Source organism: Orussus abietinus, unplaced genomic scaffold, assembly GCF_000612105.2.
Source record: "Orussus abietinus isolate OABI.00-Male unplaced genomic scaffold, Oabi_2.0 scaffold194, whole genome shotgun sequence".
Classification (NCBI taxonomy): domain Eukaryota; kingdom Metazoa; phylum Arthropoda; class Insecta; order Hymenoptera; family Orussidae; genus Orussus; species Orussus abietinus.
Genome location: NW_019394358.1, coordinates 65,839 through 93,803, shown reverse-complemented (window position 1 = coordinate 93,803; position 27,965 = coordinate 65,839). Strand labels below are relative to the sequence as shown.

At 47.0% G+C, this 27,965-nt stretch overlaps 4 protein-coding genes across 7 annotated transcripts in view; 2 read left to right on the top strand and 2 right to left on the bottom strand.

Moving 5' to 3' along the window:
• Nucleotides 1-150: 150 nt before the first annotated feature.
• Nucleotides 151-3,014, top strand: LOC105697364 (zinc finger protein 678). The gene is made up of 3 exons (XM_012420629.2): nucleotides 151-290; nucleotides 447-747; nucleotides 823-3,014. The coding sequence occupies exons 2-3, from the start codon at nucleotides 472-474 to the stop codon at nucleotides 2,734-2,736; spliced, it is 2,190 nt and encodes a 729-aa protein (XP_012276052.1). The 5' UTR covers nucleotides 151-290; nucleotides 447-471; the 3' UTR covers nucleotides 2,737-3,014.
• A 148-nt stretch (nucleotides 3,015-3,162) lies between these two features.
• On the bottom strand, nucleotides 3,163-4,309 carry LOC105697240 (exosome complex component RRP46). The gene is made up of 5 exons (XM_012420374.1): nucleotides 4,170-4,309; nucleotides 3,899-4,012; nucleotides 3,712-3,833; nucleotides 3,492-3,635; nucleotides 3,163-3,435 (listed from the first exon to the last, which is right to left on the bottom strand). Exons 1-5 carry the CDS (start codon nucleotides 4,255-4,257, stop codon nucleotides 3,253-3,255), a joined length of 651 nt encoding a protein of 216 aa, XP_012275797.1. The 5' UTR covers nucleotides 4,258-4,309; the 3' UTR covers nucleotides 3,163-3,252.
• A 242-nt stretch (nucleotides 4,310-4,551) lies between these two features.
• Nucleotides 4,552-7,878, bottom strand: LOC105697222 (radial spoke head protein 6 homolog A). The gene is made up of 11 exons (XM_012420351.1): nucleotides 7,760-7,878; nucleotides 7,112-7,301; nucleotides 6,784-6,983; nucleotides 6,509-6,596; nucleotides 6,174-6,443; nucleotides 5,975-6,097; nucleotides 5,550-5,700; nucleotides 5,315-5,469; nucleotides 5,023-5,243; nucleotides 4,721-4,911; nucleotides 4,552-4,624 (listed from the first exon to the last, which is right to left on the bottom strand). Exons 1-11 carry the CDS (start codon nucleotides 7,876-7,878, stop codon nucleotides 4,566-4,568), a joined length of 1,767 nt encoding a protein of 588 aa, XP_012275774.1. The 3' UTR covers nucleotides 4,552-4,565.
• A 3,294-nt stretch (nucleotides 7,879-11,172) lies between these two features.
• Nucleotides 11,173-27,965, top strand: part of LOC105697286 (papilin) — a 73,534-nt gene continuing 56,741 nt past the window's right edge. For 3 of the 4 annotated variants that reach the window (XM_012420479.1, XM_012420480.1, XM_012420477.1), the window contains exon 1: nucleotides 12,542-12,642. In XM_012420479.1, coding sequence (XP_012275902.1) covers nucleotides 12,623-12,642 — 20 coding nt within the window. In that variant the 5' untranslated portion in view covers nucleotides 12,542-12,622. Of the gene's footprint in view, nucleotides 11,222-12,541; nucleotides 12,643-27,965 lie in introns of those variants that run through there. The other variant, XM_012420478.1, reaches the window with a different exon arrangement.

Sequence of the window (27,965 nt, the reverse complement as noted above, 5' to 3'; positions counted from 1 at the left end):
TTCAATCGGTTACATGATACAAGTAATTCTGTATACTGCATACTATTCAAAGCTTAAAAATATTTTATCCTTCATTTAAGAATTGTCAGACCTTTGTTCTGTTTGCCAATTTGAAGTAAAAGAAAAACAATTGAATGCTACTCGACTGTTCAATGTTGCCTAGCCAACTTGTTTAGAAGAGCTCATTTCTAAAAGAAGCTGGATCTTGGGAGCAACAGAGATTCTCGATTTTAAGAAAATTAAGTTTGCCATGAAAGGATATTTGAAGATTTGACTTTTCCAAGGATAAGGTAATCTGCTCCAAAGTGTACTTAGTCATACGTGTGAAATGTTTACATCAAGCAGAAGTATCTTTTTTATGACTGTAGTTAATGGATTAAGCATCATAATTTAAGGAAATCAACGTGTAAAAAATGTACCTTAATAAAATTCAATTTATTTGATAGTGTGTCAACGATATTGCCTGTACAAATGTTGAAGACAGAATCTCTTAGCACTTTAAGTGAAAGGGAGGATGATATAGATGATTTAGATGGTTCTATCATTTGGTCTCAAGATGATCCTTTATCGTCAAATGAAATACTGGAAACAGAAACACAGTCAGGACCTGGAGGGGATGCAACTCCTGGGAATGTTTCTTTGTGCAGACTTTGTGCTGGAGAAGCGATCAATCCAGTATATATTTATTCTGAATTAGGGGAATCAATGAGGTTGGCGCATAAAATAAACACTTGCTTAAGTATTAAGGTATGCACGTTCTTTATTTGTAATTATTGTTTCTTCTAAAATATAATATATTTATGTACAACAATTGTGTATTAGGTTCGAAGAACCGATCCATTGCCAAAACAGCTTTGCATTACGTGTGTCGAAAAAATGAACTGGTGCGATGAATTTGACACACAGTGCATCAAAGCCGAGGAAACATTATTGATGATGTTAAGAGAGAAACCGTATTCCAACATTCCTGAAGTAATTACTACTGAAATATTGTGCGATCAAAAATCTTGTCCCCTTTGTCTAGAGGGATACATGAAGACAACAAGATCCTGTTTAAATGATCCCAAGAACATGGAACTCTATGACAGCGATATTGTTCTCGAGAGTAGTGACGAGGAGCAAGCATTCAATGAGCTCACCGTTAACAAAGAAATTGGAAGCAACGCAATAATGCTGCAGTGTTTAGGAAGTAGTCAACAGTACTTAAAATGTGGGGCATGCATGAATTTGTACCATACGAAAGAAATGCTCGACGAACATAAATGTAAGCCCAGTATTCAAAACACATCTAAGCCATACAAATGTCTAACATGTAATGCAACATTTACGTTTGAAGAACGACTGAATTTTCATATGCAGTTCCATATGGGTGCTAAGGCATTGTACTGTGAAATTTGTAAAGTCACTTTTGGCAAGGAATTGAAACTGTTTTATCACTATAAGCGATACCACTGTAAAGACACGACTGTATCCTGCTTACAGTGTGGAAAATTATTTGAGAGTCAGGAAGAACTCCGAGTACATGTTTGCATGGACGGTAAAACTCGACCGCACGTGTGCGAAGTATGCAACAAAGGTTTTTCTGATGGATACACATTGAAACGCCATATCGTTACTCACCTTCCTGAAAAGCCTTATAAATGTTCAGAGTGCACAAAAAGTTTCACACAAAAATCCAGATTAAATAAGCATATAGCTGGACATGGTTTCGTCATAGAGAATACACAAACAGCCTGGAAATGTGTGCAATGTGGGGAAGCATTCAACTCCTGTGATGACGCTGACAATCATTACAAGACTCATGAGGACAAAATTACTTTGATCGAAGAACTCTCTACATCTAAGGTATATCACTGTGAATTTTGCAATAGTTATTTTACAGACATGGATAGTCTGAAGTCTCACCAGAATCAGCATATAGTGGAAAAACCTTACACCTGTAATTTATGTAAATCCATATACAAATCCTTTGCCGAGGCAGTTCTCCACTGGAAAGAGCATCCTAGAACGTTTAAGGTTGTCATTGTATTTTTGTGCGATATGTGTAACAAAGATACAAAGGAATTATCTTTGCTATATAAACACAAACAAAAGAGGCATCATCACGTGCCAAGAAAATCTGAAACAGGAGATGCGAAATTTATCTGTGAACTTTGCGGTAGCATTTTTGACAGGAGTGAAGATGTTCGAGATCATGGTCGCGATCAGTGTTCTAAATTTCCCTGTGATATATGTGGCAGCTTGCTACCCACAGCGAATTCTTTGAATGCTCATAAGAGAAGACACAGTGGCTTAAGACCCTATGTTTGTAACATCTGTGGCAAAAGTTATACTCAATCTAGCCACATGTGGACTCATAAAAGATTCCACATGGGTGTAAAGCCCTATGCCTGCGAATACTGTGATCAGAGATTTACAATAAAGCCTGACTTGGCAGATCATACTAGGAAAAAGCATACCAGGGAAAGACCTTTCAAGTGTGACGTTTGTCATAAAGCCTTTCTCACAGGATCTGTCTTTTATCAGCACAGACTAATACACAGGGGCGATCGAAGATATAAGTGCCATTATTGTGAGAAAGCGTTCACCAGAACAGAAGCTTTGAACAACCACATTAAAATACATACAGGAGAAAAGCCGCATGCCTGTGACGTATGCGGACGTTGCTTCAGACAGAAAGGAGACATGAGAAAGCACAGGCGCACTCAACACACTGCCAAGCAAGATATGCAGTGATAAATGTCCTTGCATTCCAATATTTCTACACGTCATGACACATTATTGTTGTACTTCAGTTTGTTTCGGTGCCTACTGGAACTACCGATCCTCATTAATAAAACGTACAAATTCTTAATCTTTTATACACTGATTTTATAAATGTATTAAAATATTGTGGTACCACAATGTAGTCATGCATGAAGACTAGCCAGCAGTGTTGCCACTGTCGCGATTCAGTAGAAATTGAGAATTAACATTTTTGCAACAAAGTGAATAAAAGGTTCTGATTGGCTAAAGAAAAACACCAGATTGGGAGAACTTCTGTTGTACGTTTTCTGTGGCCAATAAAAATTTCTCTTCGGATTTCTTTAATGATTTGAAGAAGCATGTAACAAGTATTTGCAGGTTTTACTTTTATAGTGTAGTAATCAAATTCAAAATACATATTTGTCGAAATATAAGATTTATTATTTGTACAACTATTCCTTGAAATCCGGTAAAAAAAGATGTTTTTCCTTTTTTGTAAAATTAATCTTATATTTTCGTTGCATACTTTGTAACAATTTCTCTATAAAAATCAAATACATATTGGCTGGCTTGTTTACATTTATGTAGGGAATCTGTGAATTCCAAATCTGTAAAATTACCAGTTGTATGACAAGTAATTAAATTCTTTTTTGTGCTGTCGAAAGCAAATGTAAATGTAGCTTTGGCATCCTGAAAGTATCAAAGTACATCATTACTGTTCAAGATCATAAGAATATATTTGTTACCTGCAGCTGCAAATTATCTGGATCCAGTATAATAATTCCAGAATCCCTTTTTATCATACTGGTGACAGCAGCGATCATGAACTTCATGGAAAGTCCAGAATTAATTAAGGCTAAACAAGCTGCATTCAGAGTACAAGCCAGTAACTGAAATAATTTTCTATCTCAGACAAGAGACAAAGTGCAAGTCAAAATGTTATAATACTCAAAATTTTAATCGTACACCACCAGAGTCATTCAATTCTTGTACATTGATACAAATTGCAGTCCCAGGATGGAGTGTTACTAAGATGCCTGTTTCGCAGGTTTCTTTAATGTACACTTCCAGCATTCTGTCATTTATACCTGTAAAGCATAATGTCTATAGGGATGCTACGAAAATTTATAAAACAACAATGATTACACTATACTTGGGGGGCCTTTGACTGGATTATAGACAGCTTCTACGCTTGCTTTGTCATGCATCATCTTTTGTAACCTGCCTTCAACGGGACCATAAACTCCTGCAATGACAGCAGTGTCACCTAAAGCAAATACATGCATAAAGAATTAAAAATCAACAAATCCAGTTTAGGAAATTTTTATTATATTGTATCATTGATTATTATTAATTATTATTCCTTTTCACAAATGGTAAACATATTTTATTTTATTTTCAATGGATGTATTCCATATTTATACCTTGCATGAACATAGCTGATCCATCTGGCATGGAGAGCTGATTTAATTCACAATTCATTGGCCGTAAAACGCAGTTTTCTTCTGTCATTTTCTGATAATTCCAGTGTAACACGTGAATAAAGTGAGGTTACCGACGCCTATGAACCGAATTGAATTCAGAAGTCTTTGCGCGCTAAATTCAAGCTCTAGAGTCATTGCGACGTGTTTCGCGCCATCTGATGACACCAATAAGAATTACATAGCAAACATTAGCAATTTTCCCTTTTCCACACGAATTATCTTCATAGGATAATTTCAGATACGAATTTTATTATTATTGATACATACATCATACATAAGAGTAGGCATATTCACATCGTTAAATGGTATTAATTATAGAAATCCCCTTTGTATCATTTAATCATCCTCCTCGTCGTCTTCATCCAGATCTTCCATTGGGGACTCTTCTTCTTCTCCTGCTTGTGCGAGTATAAGTAACAAGTAACAACATGAAAATAATTTCAGGTTTAATGAAGTTTCGTTAAACTTACGTTTAATTAAATTTTACTCACCAAATGGTATGACTTTCGGGGCAGGTAAATGCGCAAGACGATACGCTTCCTCCTCGTCCACCGTAGGATCTGCAATTTCCATTATTTCCGGTCCGATGGGGTATTGGTCTTGTACGGGGGGTAGTGGAGGAGGACTGTAATTGTACACCACGTACTTGTTACCCCAGCCTATATAGATGTTTCCAAATCTCCTAAGGGTAATAAACGGTGTTGAAATCCTTGACATTTTTTTTCAAAGCGCCATTTCGTTGAGTACATCGATCGCATCCATATTGAATATCGTTCGTTTTTTTTACACGTACTTGTCATGAGTGAAGGCATAAGCCCCTGGCCAGATATTCGACCGTACCATCGCGACTGCGACATCGAGAAGGAAATTGGATGACTTTCGGACTGTCCAAGGTGGTATCGAATCCAAAATTGCATCCTCCGACAGAGGAGTCAGCAGTGGAGGTCCTACCTCTTTCTGCTCCGTTGCATCTTCGGTTTCCTCCTCCTCTTCCTCCTCTTCCAGAGCCTCTTCCTAAAATCGTAGTTCCATTTTCCCTCCAATAAATCAAAGGATATCGTGATAGTGAAAATTAATTTGGCCACCTCCCCTTCGTCTTCGGACTTTTTCGGATTCCACCAGACAGTTCGTCCTTGCTTCAACAAGAAGGGATTGTGGTGACACCAATTGGACATGGAGGGATCCACCAAATCCTTAATGGAGAGTGGATCGTAGTGCGGGTTCTCCGAGATATTCCCATCTGAAACACATTTCCCTTTGATATTGCGATGCAATTTCATCTGGGAAACCTCTTCGTTGCCGAAGGGAAAGGGCTCGTACCGGATTCTTCCTCCTCGTCGATTTCTTCCTCGTCCCCTGTACCGAACGTGAAGTACCCAATCGGCGATATCAAAGTGGCCGCACTGATTCGTGCTATTTGAGCGCGGAGATAGTTTTCTTCCTTTCCAGGAAAAGGCGGATACGTGAAGAGCTATCCGGAAAACAAGCACCATCATACAGAATAGCGAACTCTTGGAACGGCATTGTTTATCGTTCCTATTGCATTCGCATTTCAATATCACCGAGGACTAGATTAATTAAACCAAGAAATATGAGAAAATATAGAACGGCAGAATAGTGGTTAGTTAGGAACAAATTATTTATGTTTTGGGATGAATTATTGTTTTTCGCTCAATTTCGTTTTATCTCTCTAGTCTAGTGTTTGAAAATTGCCGGTAGAGGAGCAACGATTTTCTGGAACGTACGGGTGAATTTAGGTTTCCCGTGCAACAGTGAACTATTTGTCTGGCGACGACGATTTGCTTCGGCGTTACCAGAGGCAGTTCAACCCAGTCGTCCAGACCTGGCGAGTTGCAGACGAAGTAGACCTATCCGCAGAAATTGGAAAATATTCAGAGCGGAGCAACGAATGTCTTTCGTTAATTTTCCAAGAGGATTCCCTGCCTTTGCATTCGCTCCAGTCCCCGGTCGCTCGAGAGGGATTTCCGGCGGCAAAGTCCACGTACTCTTAGGTAAAGGAGGGAATACAAGATTGATTTGTATGTCTTCTTGATCCTCACCGGGGGTCTCCGGTGGTAAAACGGAGTTCACGGCATCCACGAGTTCGGCGTCCCTCTTCGCCCTCTCGTTGGCAGCATCTTCTTCAGTTTTGGTCGTGGCCAAGGCCTCGACCTCCTCTTTCTCCCTTTTCGACTGCTCCTCGGCCTCCATTTTCTATTCGAAGGGATATTTATGGAATACGATTCTTCGCCTGAACCGCGGTTCGGATCTAGACTCACTTCCGTTCTTCTACCCAGTTCCTCTTCCTTAAAGTCTGCCTCCACTACGTAGTAACTTTTCGAGTTCCCCAAGACTTTGCCCCAAAACCTGTAAAATAGCCGACATACATCTGCACGCAGGAAAAAAGATTTGGTTCATCGAACAAAAATCGTTCGACTGCATTCTTTTTTCCCTTTTCTTTCCCGTGTAACATAAATTCTACCGATTCAACCGAATATATTCCTGCGTGTAGTTAAACTCCCGGGCACCTTAAAAAGAGCGTCAAAATTTTTACCGCACGTTCTCGATCGGTCTCTGAGTAACGAGTTTGCGGATCGCCAGATTCAGAAGGACCATTTCGGCTCGTGGCAACCCTACGTCGGTTTGCTCGAAGTAGAACAACAGATCCAACATATTGGGCTTGCCCTTCTTCGCGTCGGTCTCCTCGTCTTCTATGGCCTTTTCTTCCTGCCCATCGCCGGCAGGCTTCGAGTCCTCTAGGACGAAGCGATTCACGGGTTAATATTGCACTACTCGATCGATGTTAGAAGTATTGGTCTCTGTATGTGCAAATAAACTCGGAAAATCCTAAAGGAAGTATCAAGGGACCAGCATTGAGGTACTTGAAACAGTTTCATTAGTTGCTTCGCTTCATGGTACTGAGGAGGAGGTACGTAGACGTCTCGCAGATGGTTATTTCTCGTTTTAAACCTCTCTGCTTTGACCTTCCTGCTGTACTCCTCGAACACATCCACGGCATTCTTGGGTTTCTCCGAGAGGATCCTGTTCAGAACCTCGCTCAGGTGGTCGTACCTAGAATCACAAATTATATGGTAAATTTTAACCGAGTCTCTCCTATCGACTTTTCTGATCATTCTCTTAAGGTGTTATGAAAGGGTTATTCTATATATATACATCGAAACGTCGTAATATTTATAAAACTTTTCTCCAAACTGGGTGCACCGAAACGTTAGAAATTTCAGCACATGATCATGGAGACTCTAAGAAAAAACACGATGTTCACGAAATTTCATTTTTTTAAAAAGTGTTCTTGGTTCTAGTCTGGGAGAATTAAAAAATTTTCTGTAAATAAACGAAATTTCATGAGAATCATGTTCTTCCTTAGATTCTCCATAATCACGTGCTGATGTTTCAAATGATCCGGTGCACCCAATTTAGAGACAAGTTTTATAAGTATTTTGATGTTTTGATATATATTTAGAATGGCTCTTTGATAACACCTTAATTATATGAATTTTTCAGGTACTCGCAGACTGTCCCCGGTTTCGTCGCTATGCTTCTGCAGGAACTTCTTCGCTCTGCGAATGTCGTGCCGTACACAGGGTGAATCGGCGGGCGGGACCTGGTCGAGGTCGTAGGAATATGCCATTCCAGATACGCGTACACGCGTCCTTCGACGCGTTCCTTTCCTCCCTGTTTCCAGATAACGTCTACGAACGTAGCTCAGAATATCTGGGGCATTCTCGTCCCTCGGCTGTTCTGAAGGTTCCGTCGCCATACTCGATGCGCTCCGACCGAGAGAGTCCTCGCCGGAAGCGGAGATTTCGTTGCCGACCCGAATAACGAGCGAAACTCGGCGGGACGCACGTAAACCGCACTTTTACGGGCGTAAAACGCGCGGGCATTTAATCGACCGAGTTAAAATTAACCAATGACAAACGATAACCGCGCTATCCGGCGGTCGTCGACTTCCGGCAGCGCCGGAGAACGGTTCGCTCGGGGGCTGCCCTCCGCCGGTGCGGCAGAAATAATTATCCTTCCCCGGAGGAATTATCGCGGAGCCGTTGCGTTAGGAGTGTGTCGTAACGCGTTGTAACGAGCGCCACTCGTCCAAATCGCGTCCGCGGGGGACGTCGACCCGATTTATCGCGGTTCCCCCGTCCCCTTCCAGGACCGCGTCGCGGCCTTTTCATTTCGGAGGGGCCAGGCTTAATTACCGCACGCGCGTCCGCTTCTATCGGCCTCGCATCCTGGATCACGTCCAGCACGGGTCTCTCCCCTATCGGCCGGCCCGAATAACCGAACCCCGTTTCCTCTTACGCCCACCCTTGGCTGATACCCCGGCAGGTCCCCCTTTCCGTCGTACCTGTTGCCGACGAGTCATCTCGAACTCCGCCAGCGCCGATCCTGGACTTATCTTCCAACGACTTTTTCACGTAGAATTATGCCTTCGTCTCGGGGGGGACACCATAGGGCACGCGGAGAAAAAGTAATTGCGAGGGATGTAATATAGGTATAAAAAGAAGAATAGGTCTAAAAATCGCAATTTTGCATACTATAGTTGTACGTCATCTTTTTAGGGTTTAGCGCCCTATTTCATAGCTCGTGTGGTAATGTTTAATACTAATTCACAGTGGATCTCGGTGTACCTACTCAGCGCGCGAGCGCCTCGTAAATGATTTTAAAGGGGGATAATAGATCTACAGAAGTTAATAGCGAAGAGAGATTGTTTCAGCCATTCAGCGTTCCATCCTACGTTATTTTACGTGCAATGTTAACATCGCGGTTATATTTGAAGGATGAGACAGATTTTTTTTATCTCTTTTCATCTTCGTTGTAGTTGTACACGCGGGACAAGAAAGCGGCTGGGCTGGCTGTTTGACGGTTAGTTTCCCCGTAACGTTCCCAACGCGTTCAGGAGGCTCGCAGTTTCTCCTCGGAGGTGTTGGAGAAACGAGGGAAACTCACGTAGCGTATGCGAGGAACGCGCTACGGTGGACGGGATGCACCTATGCGAATGCGTGCGCTCCTATTACGATGCAACCCGTCGTACCTCGGGTGCATTGCCTTCGGATCGAAGGAAAATGCATCGTCCATATTTTAAGATTCATTCAATAATTGTATAGAAAATAAATCGTCTCTTTTAATTATGATACTCGGTAGAGTTTTGCGCCATATATATATAAAGGCGCGAATTTTAGATTTTCCAACAATGGGGTAGCCTATCATACCTCAGTTGCCTGTCCTTCGGGTCGCTCTCGGTAATATTTTCCATTCGCTCAATAATTTTATAGAAAATAAGTCGTTTCATTAATATCTAGATTTTAAGCTTCGTTAGCAAAGCGGTCGTTAGTGTCGCGTAATGAGCATAACAAGCAACCAATCACTGCTTTCTCGGTTAACAAACCCAACGATATCTAGAGTCACGTCCGCCCGGACGTAAATACGCCAACACCGACACCCACCGTGCTTTGAATTTCTTTATTACCGAATGATCTGCTGCAGTATAAATTCCATAACCGTCGAATTCCTTCGTACTGGGTTTCTACGAAAAGCGGGCCATTGCGGGGAAATATAGGACCGATAAATAGCGCAGCGTGCAGGCAGCGGTTTGGTCGGGCACCGTTCCTAGGCTTATTAGCGGCGTCGCTCCGTAATCGACCGAATTTCGTGATAATTAATAAGAGGTGCGATTGCGGTCGCAGGGGGTGGGCGGGCGGACAGGGGCGAGTACATGGCGAGTACGGCGGAGGGCGGATTATTCGCCCGGGCGGAATCGAATAGCCGGGCGCAGTCGGTGGTGACGTGCTCGTCGCTCGGCCGCGACGTGGATTAATCAACGGGTGCGGATTAGTTTTCGGCTCGTTACGGCCGCCGGAATATTTCCGGGGATGCACAAGTTTGGAATTACCGTGAAAATTCCAAAAGACAACGTATCGCTGTCGGCCATCATTCGAGGAGTAATTGATTTCCTATAAATCGTGAAGAAAATGGATTTAAGGGGCTTCTCTCGGATTAACGGGCAAAAAATAAGATGGGAATTAAAAAAAAAAAGATACTACACGTTTTATTAACTTGAAACTTTCTGAATATATTTAACTACATTGTAGGACCATACAGTTGTATATTTGACGGAAAAATATGGAATTGTTTTAGAAAGGATCAATGAAAAGCGTTGATTTTTGGCAAAAGGACGATTCACGTTCTGCGTCGCGAATTTTCAATTTTACATGACTCGAAGAACTTCCAATCCCAGCAAGTGTAAGACATTCATTACACGTACCTGAAAAATTTCAAGTGTATTCCATTATCTGTTTTTAAGATATTACTGTTAACCATTGTAAAACACTTCGTTTCGTGAAAAATGCGTTTAATGTTTTACGTATACCGTTTTTGTACGAAAAATGTAATTTATAACACCTGCAGCGAATCAGCTATTCCAGGGCTATATTTACAAGCAACACTTTCCTATTGTTCCTAAAGCTTTTTTTGATCGATTGGAAATAAAATTGACTTCACGATTTTTAATACTAAGTCTTAATGGATGCATATGTATTTCGAATGATTCGAACGTAACCTGAAAATCCGGTCAAACTTCGCCTCGGGTTGCCGTCCAGTACAAGCGCTGTTATCACGGTTTTTTCCTCTTTCTGATAAATGCTCACGCTCGTACGATGAGCATGCATTCGGGGATACGTAGAATGGGCCGTTTGCGGGGGCGTTTGGGAGCATGAATGAGAGAACGAGAGAAATTCCCCACCAAGCCTCGTCCCTCCCCCTCTATCTCTCTCTCGTTCTCTTTCTCCTCTCTTCGAAGCTCGCTTTCCGCTCAGTTTCTCGCGACTTGTCGCGCGCGCGCGTTATTCCGTAGCGTTCTCGCCGGATCGGGAGGAACGGAGCACTCTTCGCGGGATACTTGAAGAAGGCGAGTACTCTCTGTACTCGTGCCCGAGGACCGCCGATACCGCCAGCATGGCCCATCGATTTATTCGGTCAGTCAAGTCACGCGCTAATCAATCACTCTTCTTTCTCGGAGACCTTTTTTCCACGAGCGGACAGGTGGGATGGCCGGCCGTACGGAAGCCGGTGACGGATAGCGGACGTACATTATCCCGAACTGTCATCGATTTATGAACCCTGCGATAGTGCAGGGCTGGTCCTCGATAACGCCGTGGAATGGAGGTTCGATCGCGTCGAGAGAGGTTGGGATCTCCTGCCTTTTCGCCAATGAGTTCCGAGCCTCTCGCCGGTCCAGATCTCCGAGATTAATAGGAGCTAAGATCCAAGACTCTAATTAGAAATTAAATAGAGTAACGTGTTCGGGACCTAATCCGACTGCTACCAATAAGGGTCGATGTGCCACGTAGTCTGAACTTTTGGAGTATCGATGTTCTTTTTGCGAGTTGCGATGGAGTCAGAGATTCCATTCCGTTTAATTATAAAATTATGTCGGTATTTCAGTAATTGGATAGAAACGAAATATACATGTAGAGGGTAGTTTTGGAGATTTATTGTAGGAAACTGCCTCTTTTCAAAGACCAGGAAGGAATCGTGGATATATACGCGTCTTTCTTCCTCTCGATTAGGAGTGCACCCGCAGGTGCACTTGCATCGGTGCAAGATCAATACCGTAACTGGTCGGCAGGCAAGAGCCGGCACTTACCGCTAACCGCTGATTAACGTTTAGCCGTGATCCGCGAGCTCGTTACCTCCGGGCCCCCTTTCGCGGCCTTTTACTCGCAATCGGCGCGAGAAATCCTCAAAAGAGGCATTATCACGCCCTTTTCGCAGTCGACTCGATTCTCATTAAGACGACCGCCCTAATTGCTCTCCGTCCCCGTAAATCGCGAGCCCCTGGAACGACCGATTACCCTTATCGGGCAAAACGGACGGATCCCCCGGAGACGTCTCGCAAATTACGACGAGAATCGCGAATTCCCCATAACCCTGGGAATCCCACGTGCGAGCGCTAATTTCCCATAATTTCTCAAATTCGTTTCAAGAAATTCGTTTTCAAACGGCGAGCGACCGTTCGCTCGAAATGTCGTACCTTGGTTCGTCGTCCCGATGTCGGAAAGTAGTACTAAACAAGGGCGAGGGTAAACTCGGATGCAAGGGAAAGGACGAGCGTAAGGACCATATATCCCTTTAACGTCGTCGTTGGAAGTGCCGGGCCCGTAGTGGGCCCGGGGTTGGTCAGGGGCGCCCGGGGGTGCGGGGGGCCGGAGGGCCCCGGAGCGGCGCTCGGCTCGCCCCCGACTCGGCCGCAGCCTCCGCTCAGTCAGTGGCCGGCTCCCGTCCGAGGAGGTGGTGTGCGCGGCGAGCTCTGTATTCCCGCCCTGCCGATCTAGGATTCCGGCCCCCGGCCCAGGAGGCCCCTCGCATCGGGAACCATGACCGCCAGGAACACGTGGTTAGTCCAATGTCCAATTAGTCCGGTGCATGCGATACTCTTGTACCTCTATTGTCTCCCTATAATTAAAACATCAATTGCAAATTAATAATTAACCCGTTAACAGGCCAAAGTAAGTAACTCCAATTGTAGATTTTTTAAATTGTAATTTCAGAGCCAAATTATATAATTGATACTCAAGTTTTTGTAGGTATCAATTTTCTTTACTTTCCTCTTTCTCGTGGAGTTAATCAGTTTAGCCCGTGAACGGCTCAACTGGCCTTCGTATAATTGCGAAACACTCCTCAAGCGATATATCATGTGTATTATGCGCGTTTGTATTTGCGTAATTTAATTTTTTAATTCAGATTCCGCGAATATTTCGGATTGTTTATTCGATTTGTTGACGGTGTAGTTCGCACCAGCGCCCGGGCGCTCATGAGTGCTGGACCGGTTTTGAAAAATGTTTGGAGGACGAAGGAAGCGATCCGCCGCGTCTGGACACCAGGCGCGGAGGATTCGCCTCTCGCCCTTTCGGGCCTTCCGAGAGTTCGGCAACACGTGAGTCCAGGGCTCGTGTAACGACCATCGGTCCAGCAGGCGGGAGAAGAGAGGACTTTCCCTCTGGGACTCGCGGTCTCACGGCGGGAAGCCTCGCGCTCTTAGACGCCTGGTCACACCTTCACCGAATCCCTAGATTTTTGTCCTTTGCTCCTCCCTTTACTCCTCTTAACGAGAGCATTTACGCTCCATAAAAAAAAAAAGATGCCTTAAACCTTGATCTCACGATTTCTATCAATTATCGACCTATCGCGACTCTTGTTCCATCACACGTATACCGTGATTCGGAGAGACGCAAGGTACAGATAACATAGTTAAATCGCGGACCGATTAACCCTGAAGAGCGCCCCCCCCCCTAATTGGGCAACTAAAGCCGCGATAAAATTTAATTACGGTGACCAGTTTGGAGGGCAGGGCCGTGATCCGAATCTGCCCGATGAAACCGTATATCAAGGTGACTATTACGCTTATGTCGAGTTGTTCGAGCGTGCCGCACGGTAAAGCATACCACGGTAATATATGGTATTTTTTGTTAGGACGGGGTGCTCGTTACGAGCGTCATACGTCGGGTCCGGGGAGCGCTAAATTTACCGCCGGCCGTACCGTAAATATTATCATGTCCTGCCGTGACCAGGGAAACCGCTGGTCACTCAATTTTAGCCCGGCGGTATTTTTTTCCAGATCCTTTTTCTTGATTTCGCGACATAGCGCGAGTAGAGTCCCGAGGGAAGTTTCCTAGCGGGGACTCCGCGAACGTTCGGTCCGAATCGCTAGTCTTGGAAAGGCCGCTACATATCGAATAATAACCACCTGTAGAGGATAAAGGATCGCCGCCTTGAGTCGTTTCTCTCGTCGGCACCGCTGCTCGTTTAGGGCCTTTACGGTGGCAGGACAATGGCTTATGTTAATTCCCGTGCCTTCGAATAGGACTTCCTTCGCATAGGTGCGATTAGCCGGTGCAAGATCCAGCCACACCGTCCTCGATAAAGACATCCCCGAGACCGCGGTTTTGTGGGGAGTCGGCTTATTTATCCTCCAGGACGAACGGTCACGCTCTATAAATCGAGTATACATGCCCCGGGAAAATTGCTACTCGCTCGAGCAGACGATAATGATATCCTACTCGATACCTTCGATTGGCACGGAACGATCGTCGTCGTACTTCTTGATTAAAGAACTCTTTTTCGACGTAATGTCGCGGCCATCTCGCGTCAGGTGAACGTGTTTATTGAAGCCGCAGTCGAAGTTTAAGCCCCATTTGGAACCTGCGGTTTCTAAGTAAAATTTACGCACGTTTAGTAAAATCCTATTTCAATTAGGTCCTACATTCGACCTTGTACGCCCTGTTAATTAATACGAGCTAAGTCGAGGGGTATTTCCTTAGGAAATTGTATATTTTAGTGCTCGAAATCACGTGAAAATCAGCTGGAATCGCAAGAAGGCCGAACGTAATTTATTACCGAATCGCATTGTTGATTATTATATTAAATTAAAAGCAATCGGTTTTCAATGAAGGAAAAATTGTTTTCACTGATTTCCAAGTGAATAGCTTCTCGAGTTAAGTCCTACTTTAGGCTTTCACGTAGACAAAATGAAAACCGCAGAAGTATCTACCACTTTTAAGGTCTAAAACGAGCCCACAATTATTTTTAAAATTCGTCAAATTATCCTTCTTTATATTACTTCAAAATCCGTGGGGAAAAAAAAAAGAAATAAAAACCTGTAATTGGAGGTTTCAAGTCGGATTAAAATTTTTTACTCGGGACTCCCCGCGGAGATCCCCGTCCTCATGAGAAACGGCTTCGGCGGTTCTTTGTCCTAAGTACGCGAAATGTTCCTTTTTTGCGTCAGTTTTCACGAGGAGCTAATCCGTGCCTCGGTAGGTATTCGGTTTCGCTCGTGCGTTATCGAATCCCTCAAAGGGAAGGACGAGGCGCAACGACGGCGAATCGAGGAGGGATCCTCCTTCGGCATTTTTTCTCCTTTACCCTGTCGTTCTTTTTCCTACTCTCGTTTGCTCGCGCGTTTCGCTCCGTCGAGTCGATTTCTCGGCGCTAACCGTGCCGGAAGTAATATCGCGGCGGGAGAGACCACAGGAATTCGAGGGTATTGCTCGCGGCCCGTAGGTGCGATTCTCCAGTATTTGGCGGGTTATTTCCGGTTGCGAGGTAAGCCGTTATTTCTGGTACACGCGAACGGGCAGCCTCTCCGCCGTCTGCTCGTTAGAATCGGCCTATTTCGTTCGTTCGGAGCTCTGGAACGATAAATTACTTGACCGCCCGCGTTTGTTACGGGCCTCGTAACCGCACGCGCGTCTTTGCCGCGGCCCAAATCCGACCCGTCGAAAAGCGCGCTCGACGTGGAATTTCTGCTCCCTACCGCACGGACTAACGAGAGGCAGAAGGGGAACTCCGTTTCCTCGCTTGTAGAAACGTATAACGATGGTTGATTTAAACCACTTTGATGCCACGTGACGGTACCACCCAGGGGCACAGTCGCGCGGGGTATCCTACAGGGAACCATAGGCCCCCGTTAAAATTCTGCATCGATTCGCAACTTTCATTGAATTTTCTTTTAACTTCTCTCTCTTTTTTTTTTTTCTTTTCTTTTACCTCATTACTTTAGCGAACTTCGTACTCTACGTACGCAACTTTCATTGAATTTTGTTTGACTTCTCTCTTTTTTTTTCTTTTACCTCATTAATTTAGCAAACTTCGTGCTCTAGCGTTGCATTTGCGTTTCACCCGTACTGTGGAAGATCACTTGCGAATGGTCTGGTGAAATTGAAGATCAACCCTTTTCGAGCGGAAAGCGTCGAGTGAGTTTGTGTTGCGACTTACGTCCAACGGGTGCCACGTGGAGGACATCTTTAACCCCTTAACGCACAGATTTAAAAAAAAAACCGGCAAAAAAAAATTTTTTTTTAATGTAAAAAAAAACACGAACATTGTCTTGGCAAAAAAATAAAATTCTGGATTATATTCGAGGGTGAAATGAAAAATTATAGTAGCATAAAATACAACGCCGCTCGAATTATCTCGAGTGTGCACAGTTTGGCCTTTTTAGCGCGCTCGAATTAACTCGAGCGCACAAGTTAAGGGGTTAAGCGCTCAAACATTTGACTGTTCATTTTGCATTATTTCTTATTAGCAATAGGGGCAGTTGTGGGAATAAATATGTAGGAGGCTCAGGAGCGATGTAGTAAATTCGACGTGGCAGAATGGTTAATCTCCTCGGTAAGTCTAATAGGACCGATTCGAGGGCGAAGACTTCTTCTAGAGGGAGAGGCAGGACCGACGACGACGGTTTGTCGTGACTAGGTCCGGTGGGTCTTCGGAGGATTGGTTGAATATGAGACGCGGTAACGATACCCGAGAGCGTGTAATTGTAAAATCATGCCGGGGGCTAATAAGAGAGGTCGTCTGGCGCCGCTTTGAAGTAGCCGGCTCGAGGCTAGTGTCCACCTTACGGCGAGGTATTTGGTCGGAGTGCACCGACTGCAAGGCCCAGATAAAGTGCAGCGGCGAAGGGGAGCTCGGGGCCGAGTTTGTACGCTAGGGGCGTTTATCTGGAGGCGGCCGAGCAGCGAGCACCGCGTATCGCCTCGACGCTCGTCGGTATCGTCGCTGATATCGTCGCCGGCCCCTTGTGCCGCTGCTCCACTTTTCATACTCTGGACTCTCCTCCCCATTCCACTCTTATCCGGACCAAAGGGAATTTACTCGGCTAGAAATCCGGAGACTCGGTCGGCCGACCCGGTCTCGACGGAGAGAGCATGGCTTTCCCACTCACGGGGGACTTGCGATCACGCCTCCGCACCGGAAGTACAAGATGGACCAGGAGAACTCGATCGAGTTCGGTTACATATCGGGCGCGCAAAATTCGACTTCGAGCCTCTCCATTCTCCCTATCTCTCGAAATGTCTCCCCTGGGCCTCATTGCGGGGAGGATTCCTCTCGGACGCGTCTAAATTAATCGCTTCGCCGACAATATGTGGATGGAAGACCATTGCTCCACTTTCCAAACCATGGATCCCCCCGTTTCGCACTTATCCGGGTCAAAGGGAATTCATTCGGCTAGAAATCCGAAGACTCGATTGGTCGCAAAGAGAGGATGTCTCCCCGACCTCCCGGGAGATTCGCGGTTACGCCTCTCCGCCGGAAGACGGACTACGAGAACTCGATCGAGTTTGGTTACACGTCGAGCGCAAAACGCGAGTTTCAAGCCTCCCGATTCTCCCTATCTCTCGAAATCTTGCGACCCAAACCCCGTCGCGGGAGGATTCCTCTCGGACGCGTCTAAATTAACCGTTCCGCCGACGATACGGGGATAGAAGACATTCCGCCGGCCCTTTCCTTTCCTCGAGTCGGCGGGACCCGATCGGATCTAAGAACCACCTCGGTAGCGCATAATTCGTTTCCGCTGGATCCCAGGGAGGAAGAAGGCGCGCGAGAGGCTCCTTCCCTCGTAGATCACTGGATTTACCTGAAGCCCTTTCTTCCCCGCTCCGAGGTCACGCCTATCTACGCGGGACAAAAACCCCCAAAGACAAACCCTCGAAAACAATTCGGAAGTCTTCCATTCAGGGTGGACGCGAATCGCCGCGTGAGTGGCGCGGATCGGGCGATATATATTCCCTGTAACGAGGCCGGCGAGCACCTCGCCCGCGGGCGCCCTTAGGTCGGCAAAGCTCCCTGAGGATTTTTTTCTGAAAGTTTAAACCTTAAACTTTAAAGGCCATTTCGTCGGGCGCCGTACTCTCTCCCCTCTCACCCCGTAAAACCGACCCCACGCGGAGGCTTAACCTTCTTTTTCCCGGGCGTTGCGTCACCACCGTGGATCGTCGAACTCTCGGTCTCTCGAGTGCCTTTAAAATCTCCGGAGCCTCGTGACGGCCGCGAGTATGCGCTCTCTCTCTCCTGCGCCGGCTCTGTGAATTATAATCCGACATTGGAAGACGAAATGCAACCGCGATCGCTCTTCTGGTCGACCCTCGAACGAGGAGAAGGACTTGGCGATGGTACCAGCGTGCGGAATCAACGCGCAACCATTGAGGTACCATCGTGGTACCGCCGCGGTACCATCGCGGTACCATCGCGGTACCATCGCGCAACCATCGCGCAACCATCGCGCAACCATCGCGCAACCATCGCGTACTCTACCCCTCGGCACGGTATTGTTTGATCACGGTAATTACGCGGAGCCGTGCAGGCAAATGCCCGCGCAAGAAGGGCTTCGTGCAGAGCGCTTCGTAAAGGATCTCTCCTCCTCGGCGCTCTTCGCTCCTAGACAATCGAAAGAGAGGATCGACGGAGAGTAGACGATTACGAGGGGGAGAGGAAATCCGCGCATTCGGAAATTTTCGTATACCGCGTTCAAATGGTGAAACCCGAGGTGGAATTTATTTTCGGACCGGCTGCGTAATATTCGGGGTATGCGTGACGAATCGAGTCGAAATTTCAGCTCAGCTTTGAACCCTGTGTCTTAGATTTTTACCAACAAAAATATCGGCGCCGCCTCGGACTTTTTCCCCGATAACGATGTAAATAACTGAGAATTACGTTATTAACCTCACCACCTGATTAGGGAGGTTTTAAGGAAGACCGCGATATTCATGAAATTTCAGTTTTCATAGAAAAAATGTGTCCTCGGTTCTAGCCTGGGATAAACAAATAAAAATCATTGTCTCAAAAATGAAATTTCACGAGCGTCATGTTCTTCCTTAGGGACTTCAGAATCACGTGCTGAAGTTTCTAATAATTCGGTGCACCCAGTTTTATAAATATTTCAAAATATTAAACATATATAATGTCCATTTTATAGCACGTTAATGACGCGAGTGTCGGGAAAAGTAGAACTTTCCGGGCCAAAATTCTGATTCTGCTTAACTCGCTACGCTCGCAAAACTCTAATTGCAGGCCTTAAATGGGTTTTGACGCGATAATCCCTAGCGTTGGATCGATCCCGGTCCGACGCCCTTTTCGAGGGTAATTGGCTTTTGCTCAATTTGCGAGCAATCGAGCACGGGTGTAGGCGCGATCTTCGGCGAGAGCCTCCCGCGTGGACTGGCCTACGATTCGGCCTCGCATAACGGCCTCGCTAAGCGGTCGAAGCGGCAAAACGGCTGCGGAAGGGGAGGACAAAAAGGGATTGCATCCTTCGGGCTTTACGAGCGCGCGCGCCGCCGCCACCGCGTGCGTCTCGCCGGGGATTTATGCGACGATTCCGCAACGCGGAGGTCCCGCGTCCACCGCGAGGAGGGACTCGTCGAAGTCGGTTTTAAGATCGCCAGTCTCCCTCTCGCGGACGCACGCATCAATGGCCGCTTGTGGTCTGAGACTTCCTTCGGACGCGTAAAACGTCCTTTACGTTTACGTTTTACCTTTACGATTCTCGAGGCGATGCGGAGAAATTTCTCATATCCAAAAATTTGTCTGTATAAATGATTATAGAAATTGACATTTTACGGGTATCGGTAACTTTCTTAAGGCCTCCGAGATTAACGCGGTAAAATCTCACATAATCCCGTGCACTCATTCCGGAGAAAAGTTTCATATTCGAATTCAAGATCTTCGGATCCCACTTTCATGTCACATTAAGGTTAGAGGTGGGAGGATAAGTAGGGTCAAAATTTCGATTCGGTTGGGTCGTGATTCCCAGGTGGACGGAGATCTTCCTGCGGGAAGGAGCGGAGCGGAAGGAACGCCACAGCCAGGAGCCGGCAACCTGTTGCTCCGACTTTTGTCCGCGCGGATCTCGCGGGTGCGCGTGCCGGCCGGAAGTACCGTCGACGAGTCGTCGTCGAAGACCGACGGACGGCTACGTCCATGTTCTCCTGGTGGCTCGCGGTTTGGAGACGCGTCGCGCTCCGTCGTTCCACTCTCAGTCTCTCTTCTCGTTGCCCGATCCTCTACCGGCTACTGGTCTCTTGATCGCCTCCACGTTTCACCGGAGGAGCGCCTTTCCTTTCCAAGGACCCTCGCACTCGCACCGGTGAAACCGGAACCGGCGCCGGCTATTTCGCCGGAAACACTGTAAATAAATGAGAATTCGTTTAAAATAGTTTAAAACACCGCTTTCGACAAATTAGTCGTCGCCGGCCCCGTGCATGGTACCTTTCACACGTATCTATGGTTGAACCAACACAAATTCTATTCATTCAACGAAATATTTTTTCGCGGGTGGACAGGATTGGCGATTACTGAATTACGTGGGCAAGCTATCATTTATTTACATTATTTCCGGAAAAACACGCCGATTTTGCCGGTGCGGGAGCAGACTGTTACCCTTCTCGTTGCCTATTCCATGTCTCGCACGGTCGACGGTTAACTTCATGAGAGATCGAACAGATTCTCGAGCAAAGTTTCGAGCAATAGATCTTCGAATCCTTGGAATCGCACCTTGCAAACGGAGGCGATTCGCGATTCGTCCCATCGAGTTTGCGAGACGGACAGCGTTTCGATTGCCGCGACTCTCCCGCCGCTTCCTAGTCGACGTAAATACTCTTTTGAGATCCTGAGTCACGAGCTGTAAAGACTCTCGAGCGAGAAAGTTTACGGGACGTCTTGAGGAGAGTGGCCAAGAGTCCCGGAGAACCGTCCCTCCCTCTTGCTCCTACAAGGGCCGCTTCCCCGCGGGCCGAATTTCAAATTCCGGATTCCAAATTCCGAATTCGGAATTGGCCGCGCGCGCGGGCTCGTCCCGGCGGAATGCCGGACGAAAAAATAACCAACGACCAGTAGGACGCACCGTGCCGGGGAGTTTAGAGGGAGCCCAGGTCTTCGTTTTGCGGTCTGAAAACCGCACGGCAGACGCTCTTCGGTCTGGCCGGGACCACTCGACGGCATCCCGCGATTCGAGGTCGATATCCCTACCCTTGGACCTCTTTGCATCGACCTTCGAGTCCAGCGGTTTAACACGAGATTCACCTCCGATCCGCTTCTTCGACTCGATACGGGGGCGGGAGATACGACATGCATTTTTAACCGACCCTTAAGAGGACTCCAAAGTGGCATCCGAGGGTGGCCAATCATTCGTGAAACTTTTCTCCAAACCGAACTTACCGAATTCTCTCAAACTTCATGATGTAAATATGGAGGCTATGAGGAAGGTCCCTCCATCCATAAAATTCCATTGTTTAATAAAAAGACATCTGTAAACAAATTTAAGAAAAATTGGAATTTCGTGGGGGGTCAGGATCTTCCTTATAGCCTCCGTATTCACCTTGCAATGTGTGATACGGTTTGGTAAATCCTGTTCGGAGATACATTTCGTGAACGATCGGATGCCACTTTCACATCACCTTAACGAATCTCTACCCTCTATCTACCCAGAGAGTGAAGTAGAAACTGGTACAAGCACCGTAAAAAGTCACCGTTAATTCGAATCTCGTCTTGGAAATTTCCCAGGCGTGCTGGAGTTCTCTCGACGGCGGAAGAATTTCTTCTCGGGGAAAGGAGCGCGGTTTATTTCTTTCTACACTTCGTTGCTCTTCCAGGGTAAAAGCAGCCTCCGCTTAATGTATACACGAGAGATTGGACGTGCTCCCTGATGCTCGGCGCGACGAGATCGTCTTATTGAAAACCTTACTTTCGATGGAGCCGTAAAACCACCGGGGACGGGAAAGAGGACCGAAAAAGCATAGAACGAAGGTCATGACTTCTCCCGTCTTGTTCCCGAGAGACGCGTTTCCGTCAAGGGTGAGAAATTGAGGGTTGTAAGGGGCACCGTTTCGTATCCGGTTTCATGCCGGAAGTTGTGAGGAGGCTCGTCAGTCCTTTTTTCAAGGACCTCCGGTCAACGTTCGCGGTGCTCTTCGGAAAAAGGGATTGAGATGCGGCTAGTCCCAATTTCGTGTTTTCTATGCGTCACGATATTTTTGGATGCGTTACAAGTTTTCCCTTTTCTTTCTTTTTCTTGGCTTGTCCCTCGGGACAATTATCCGAGGGTCTCGACCACGCGTATAATTACAGCCGAGAATTTCCTGGCAGCTTGCATCGGACACCTCTGATCTTAATGCTCGATCACTTCTACGAATGGTATCGAACGGCGCCTATGACTTAGAAATATCGCTTTCGCATGCGAGATATATGCATACGCTTAAGGTGATACGAAAGTGGCGTCTGAGGGGTCCCGTTTATAAAACTTTTCTCCGAACGGAGCGTATCGAGTCGTTTGAAATCTTATCACGTGAATACGAAAGCCTTATGAAGAGTTCCGGTACCCCTGAAATTTCATTTATCATTTTAAAATTATGTCCAATCATTTTTATTCCATTTTTTTTCCTTCCAAGAATTGAAATTTCACGGGTAGTAGACCTTCCTCGGGACGTCTACGTTCACGTGGGAACAATGTCGAGAAATTCGGTTCATCCAGTTTGCCGGAAAAGTTTGATTAACGATTGACCTCCTCGGATGACACTTTTATATCGCCTTAAATAGATCTCATGATTTATGCGAGTCGGATGGATTTGGGCGTTTTCATGGGGTTTACACGGTTCGCGGCGTCCCTTCGCGCGTCTTCTTCCGTACATTCGTTATCTGGGACAGTGGGACCTGCTCGCTGAGGAATGCCCAAGACCTCGTCCCGGTGATCCCACACGTGTCCCTATTCATCTCCCATGGACCAACCCTCTTACCTCCCCGGCTCTCGTGCACGCGCGTGCATCCGAGGGATACATAACGGGTGACCTTTTCTACGGATACCTCGAGTCCCGAGGAGCAGCTTCTGCTTGCCTTCCCGTTGTCCGTAAGCGGATCGCGCGGTAGCGTCGGAAGCTCGACGTCGGTGCGTCGTACCTGTGCCCACGGCCCATTTATGTAAATCCGGCTCGATTCTTGGAGGGCTCGGGACTCCGCTCGAGAAGCAGTCTTCTCTGACGATTATAGGACGAAAGGGCCAACCTAGAGCGTCTTATCCGGCGGATTAACTCGGTCTCTAACGCGGAGAAAGTAAATCTCCGAAATCCTGCGTACAAATCAACCTCGACGTCCCGTCGCCTCGGAAGGGAGTCGCTTTGACGCTCGTATTTCGGGAACGCTCGGTCGGATTTTCAGTTAATCTCTTTTGTACAGACGTAACGTACCGAGGATCCACGCGCGTGAATTTACGTTAGGGGAATGGTAATAAGAAGCGAGCAGGGGATTTGCGAACTATCGTACAGGACTCTTCCAGCTAGCATGAAGATAGTTGCTCTGCGAGCGACTTATGGTGATATGAAAGTGGCGGCTGAGGAGTCAATCGGGACACTTTTCTCCGAATTGGGTGTACCGAATCGTTTCAAATCTTACCACGTGAAAGTGAATGGGCATAAGGAAGGTCTTGACTTTTCTCATGAAATTTCATTGTTTATACAAGATAGAAAAAATGTGTATAAATAAATGTTTAAATAAAAATTGTAATTTCATGGGTGGCGGAACCTTTCTTAATGCCTTCGTATTCACATTGCGAAGTTTCAAACGATCTGTTCATTTTTCGCGCATTCATATCACGGGAGTTTGCTCATCTGATTTCGTAACCATCGAGGGAAAACGCGACAGCTTTGGACTAAGAGTATGAGAGAAATATCTCATATTTTCACTATGTACGAGTCACGGGATAACCTTTTTCTGCTCTTCTGGGTGTCTAGTGGATTACTCGCAGAGACATTCGGTCGTCTTTTCTGAGGATTTCCACGGGAAATCCGCCACTCGTTTTCGAGCGGTTCTTGGAACAGGCAAGAGGGAAGGGATGAAAAACGAAGTAAAAAGCGAGGGAAATTGGACGGTCCGCGACGGGGCTCGGAAAGCGGCGAAACAAGCCTTTGATACTCACCGAGGCCCACCTACAACGGAGCGTCCATATTACCCCCGAAATCCCTAATGGTCGCGATCCGTCAACGTCCGACCGCGACTAAGATGGATGTCCGCCGAATCTGGAATTAATTCCTCCATTCGTCGGGACCATTAGAACGCGGCCGTTAAAATAGGACCGAGCTCTCGTTATTGTCCGATGCGCCGGTACGGACGTCATTTGCGGACGAAGAAAATCGTTTACCTTCATTATGTTTAATATCAGAGTCGCGATGCACGGCCCTCGGGTCGTTTGGATTTTCGTTATTCTCGCGGAAAAGCATCCCGGGGGTATCTCGGTTGCGGTTTCGCCTTGCAATGATTTTTTGTCGAATTTACCCCGCAAACATGCGAGGACGTCGTAAACTACCCCCGCCTGCAGCTACGCAGCGGCGTCCCGATATTCCGCCTCGAACCGCTCGGATTTTCATCTCGGCGGAAGAGTATTTCAGCGGGTCGGTTTCCGCATGCGGGATTTGCACCGATCGTGGCAGATCCGTGGCTCGATTGCCGCTTAATCTGTAATGGAATCCGCCGCGGTAGCGGCGGAGACGCGGAAACGTCGCGTCCTCGTAACGAGGGTCCGAGCGGGGTACGTCGACGGAAATGTACGTACTTCCGCGCCGTAAAGCAAGAGCTGGCCATAATTTTCGCGCATATCGCGGCCTCCGCTCCGGTTCGACCCTTTTGCTCTCGTTTTTCCCTCTTTTGCCCCGGCCGAGGAATCCTCCATTTTCCGGGCCGAACGATTTCCCACCCGGGGAAATTTACGCCCGACTGTTTGGCCCGCGCGCCAGCTCCCGGCATCGGACATCGATCGTACGTAAAGCCGAGAACAATGCCGGGGAACGAGTCGGACCTACTCGCGAGGGAGTTTCGCGAGTTCGGGGAGGGAGTCGGCAATCGCGAAGTAATCGTAAAGTCCCTAGGTGCGAGAGAGCGCCGGAAGAGCCGCGAGTGGAAAATCGCGCGTCGAGAGACGCGAGCTGGGAACGAGGAGGAGGGAGTACTCGCGCTTCCGCTCCTCGCCGGGAGTATTTAACGTCCCCATTGATCAGTCTCAGGACTTTTACGCGTTTGCCGGTCCCCTCTGAGAGAATGGGTCTGCGGTTCTTCTGCGGTTTTCGCACCTCCGACCCTCGTCGACGGTCCGCGGCGCGAACTTATCGCCGGTTTATGCAGCTTCCCTTCGAATTCTGGCGTCACTCTGTTTGGCATTTTTTCTTTTCCGGGAGCTTCGACGAGTCAAGTGTTTCCTTATTCGCCGGTTCCCAGACTCCGAAGAGTCGCGTTTCCGTATACGCGGTGCATTAGCGAGGGCGCGAGAAGAGGGACTCTTCTGTCTTGGGGTGCATCGTGGGGCGGTGTTTTACGCCTTTTCGGACCTACGAAGTGGCTCAAATTCTCTTTTTCCTTCTTTATGAGACTTTCTCCCGCGTTTAAACGGTTAGTAGGGAAGTCGATGAAAATTCGGATTGACACGGTTCCCCTGTCGCGTTTTCGAGGAGTAGTGTCGAGTGAAATCGGCTTTGTTCTTGCCGTTGCACTTTTTGCAAGACCAAGGCTCGAGTCTGTAGGTGAGTTTGGAAAATGCAAAAACAGGTACACCATGGTACTTTTGGTTTTGGACGTGCATTTGCTCATCACTCCCGAAGAATCCGTATCCCCGAAGTTTCCGTATATGCGATGCATTAGCGAGGGCACGAGAAACGAGAAAAGGGATTTCTCGTTTGGGGTGCACCGAGAGGTCGTCTTTTAAGTCTTCCCGGTTCACCGGAACGACTCGAATTCCCGTTTTTCTCTGAGCCTTTTTTTCGCCTCATTTAAACGGTCAGCTGGAGAGTCGAGGAGACAGGTCGACGCTGTTCTCGCATAGAAATCCAGTGGGCAGTCGTTAAAGCCGGATTTACATAGTCGGTTGCATCACCGACGACAGCCACCTGTGAACGCCGGGATCGCGATCGGAGACTCATTCATTCGGAAACCAGTATTTTGCTTCTGGATGTGTCTCGAGGACGCGCCTCCGGTCCCGTTTTCATTCACTATGCGATCGGTGTCGCGATCGCGTTTGCGACTGGGTTTTACTTCCGACGATTTGGAGAGACCCGATACCTATTGGGCTAACGTTCACTCGGCCTTGCCCAGAAGCAACTAAGTCCACCGACCGAATGTTTTTACTTTTTTTTTTCTTTCAAAATCCTTAAAGTGTCCGTTCGGTCCTTGAATCGAGCCATTCAAATCCTGAAGAGGAAAACTACTCGATATGACCGGGTGTAATAATTTACGATCGGTTCCTCCTGCCGGAAGGTCCTGCATATTCATGTTTCGCCGTTGACCTCGAGAGACGTACTCGGTGCAACGTTCCCCTTCCCCCATATTTTTTTCTTTTTAAATAAACAAAGTTAATATTTGGAAAGTTCAGTTTACTCAGGACGATTCGCTCGCGGCACGTAATCGCGTCCATGGTTCATGCAAATCGCCTGGTCCCCTCGCTCGCGGCACTTGGATTTATGCTAAGAGGTACGCGAGTGATTTTAAATTAAGATTTAAGGAAAAAATGGACGCGTGTTTATACACAGCATATTCCTGCCCACTCGAGGCGTTTAAACACCGGGAAGGACGGTCGTGGGCTTTAAGGCGGTATGAAAGTGGCATCCGGGGAGTCAAGTGTTTATAAAACTTTTCGCCGAACTAGGCTTACTGAATCGTTCGAAACTTTATCACTTGGATGTGGAAGCCTTAAGGGAGGCCCTTGCACCCATGAAATTTCATTTAGAAAATTTTGTTTACAGGCATTTTCAAAGTGTATGAAAAAAAAAAATGTAATTTCATGATTGCCTTTCTTATAGCCTCGATATTCATGTTGTAAAGTCTGAAACGAGATCCTTTACGTGCCTTTTCACGTTACTTTAAGGACGTTGAGCCGGTTCGCATTTGGGACTCGGGAGTTCCAAAGTGACCGACGATTACCCGGTCACTTGCCGATGAATGGCCGTTTCGTCTTTTCGACAGAGGTCTTCCGAAGTGACCGACGATGACCCAGTCACTCCTCGATGAATGGTCGGACCGTCCTTCGGAGGAAACGCACCGTTCACTCGATTCGTCGCGGGACTTCTCGTCAACCTCCCGTTGCTTTTCTTCTGCCTTCGTAGTTTCCGCGAGAGAGCGCGCAATTGGCTGAGAATTAATGCACGTTTTACCACCTCCGGAAAATAGAATTCATCAGACATGCAGGGAAAGACTTCGTCTCGGGGTGGACGTCTCCGCGGTAACGTGCCTCCCGTGTCTGACGTTTCTTCGCGGTAACGATCTTGTCTTACAAATTACTACCCTTAGGCAGGGGTACGGGATAGGCATGGGAACAAAATCCTCGATGTCGGCCGATCGTCGTCCGAGACTTCTGAGAACTAAGCAGAGGGAGGAAGGACTCCTCCCTCCTATCTCTCGGAGGAATCTCGAGGCCCTTTGAAGGGATTCCGGGACACCCGATGACGCTCGAAATTATATCCAACCCGGTCGGGCATCGATTAAGTCGTCTGCGCGATAATCGTTCCCCTTCCTCGCTCCTATTTTCTCTCCCTCCGTTATCGAAGATCGATCGATCGATCGATCGACCCGTCGTTAGGCGTTATTCTAAACGAGTTATCGTCCTTAGATGACTATCTCGAGGCGTTTATACGTCGTAACGATACCTTGAACATTAATCATTGAATCAAGAAAACGTTCTGTAGGACTCGAATCCATCGAGGGATGCGATGGGAAAAATGGCGGGTCAGGAACGATGTGGATAAACTCTCGTGGTATAAAGGTGTCCTCATTGAGCCCCTCAAATCGAACGTCTTCGAAAGTCGAGTACACTCGTGAGCGTTCGCGCCACTCGCGAGTGGAAGCGACGCGAGTAATTAGGCTAATTAATGTCCCATCTACGCCGGCGTTGCGGCGCCGCCCGTGAAA

Bases quoted from the DNA above. Each gene is read 5' to 3' on its own strand.
- LOC105697364 (XM_012420629.2), top strand. From the start codon at position 472: ATGTTGAAGACAGAATCTCTTAGCACTTTAAGTGAAAGGGAGGATGAT. The intron at 748-822 runs GTATGCACGTTC...ATTGTGTATTAG, and splicing joins ACACTTGCTTAAGTATTAAG to GTTCGAAGAACCGATCCATT.
- LOC105697240 (XM_012420374.1), bottom strand. From the start codon at position 4,257: ATGACAGAAGAAAACTGCGTTTTACGGCCAATGAATTGTGAATTAAAT. The intron at 3,834-3,898 runs GTATAGTGTAAT...TATGCTTTACAG, and splicing joins TCCAGTCAAAGGCCCCCCAA to GTATAAATGACAGAATGCTG. The intron at 3,436-3,491 runs GTAACAAATATA...TGATACTTTCAG, and splicing joins CAGATAATTTGCAGCTGCAG to GATGCCAAAGCTACATTTAC.
- LOC105697222 (XM_012420351.1), bottom strand. From the start codon at position 7,878: ATGGCATATTCCTACGACCTCGACCAGGTCCCGCCCGCCGATTCACCC. The intron at 6,444-6,508 runs GTGAGTCTAGAT...CCCTTCGAATAG, and splicing joins AACTGGGTAGAAGAACGGAA to AAAATGGAGGCCGAGGAGCA. The intron at 4,912-5,022 runs GTACGTGTAAAA...TATTACCCTTAG, and splicing joins TATGCCTTCACTCATGACAA to GAGATTTGGAAACATCTATA.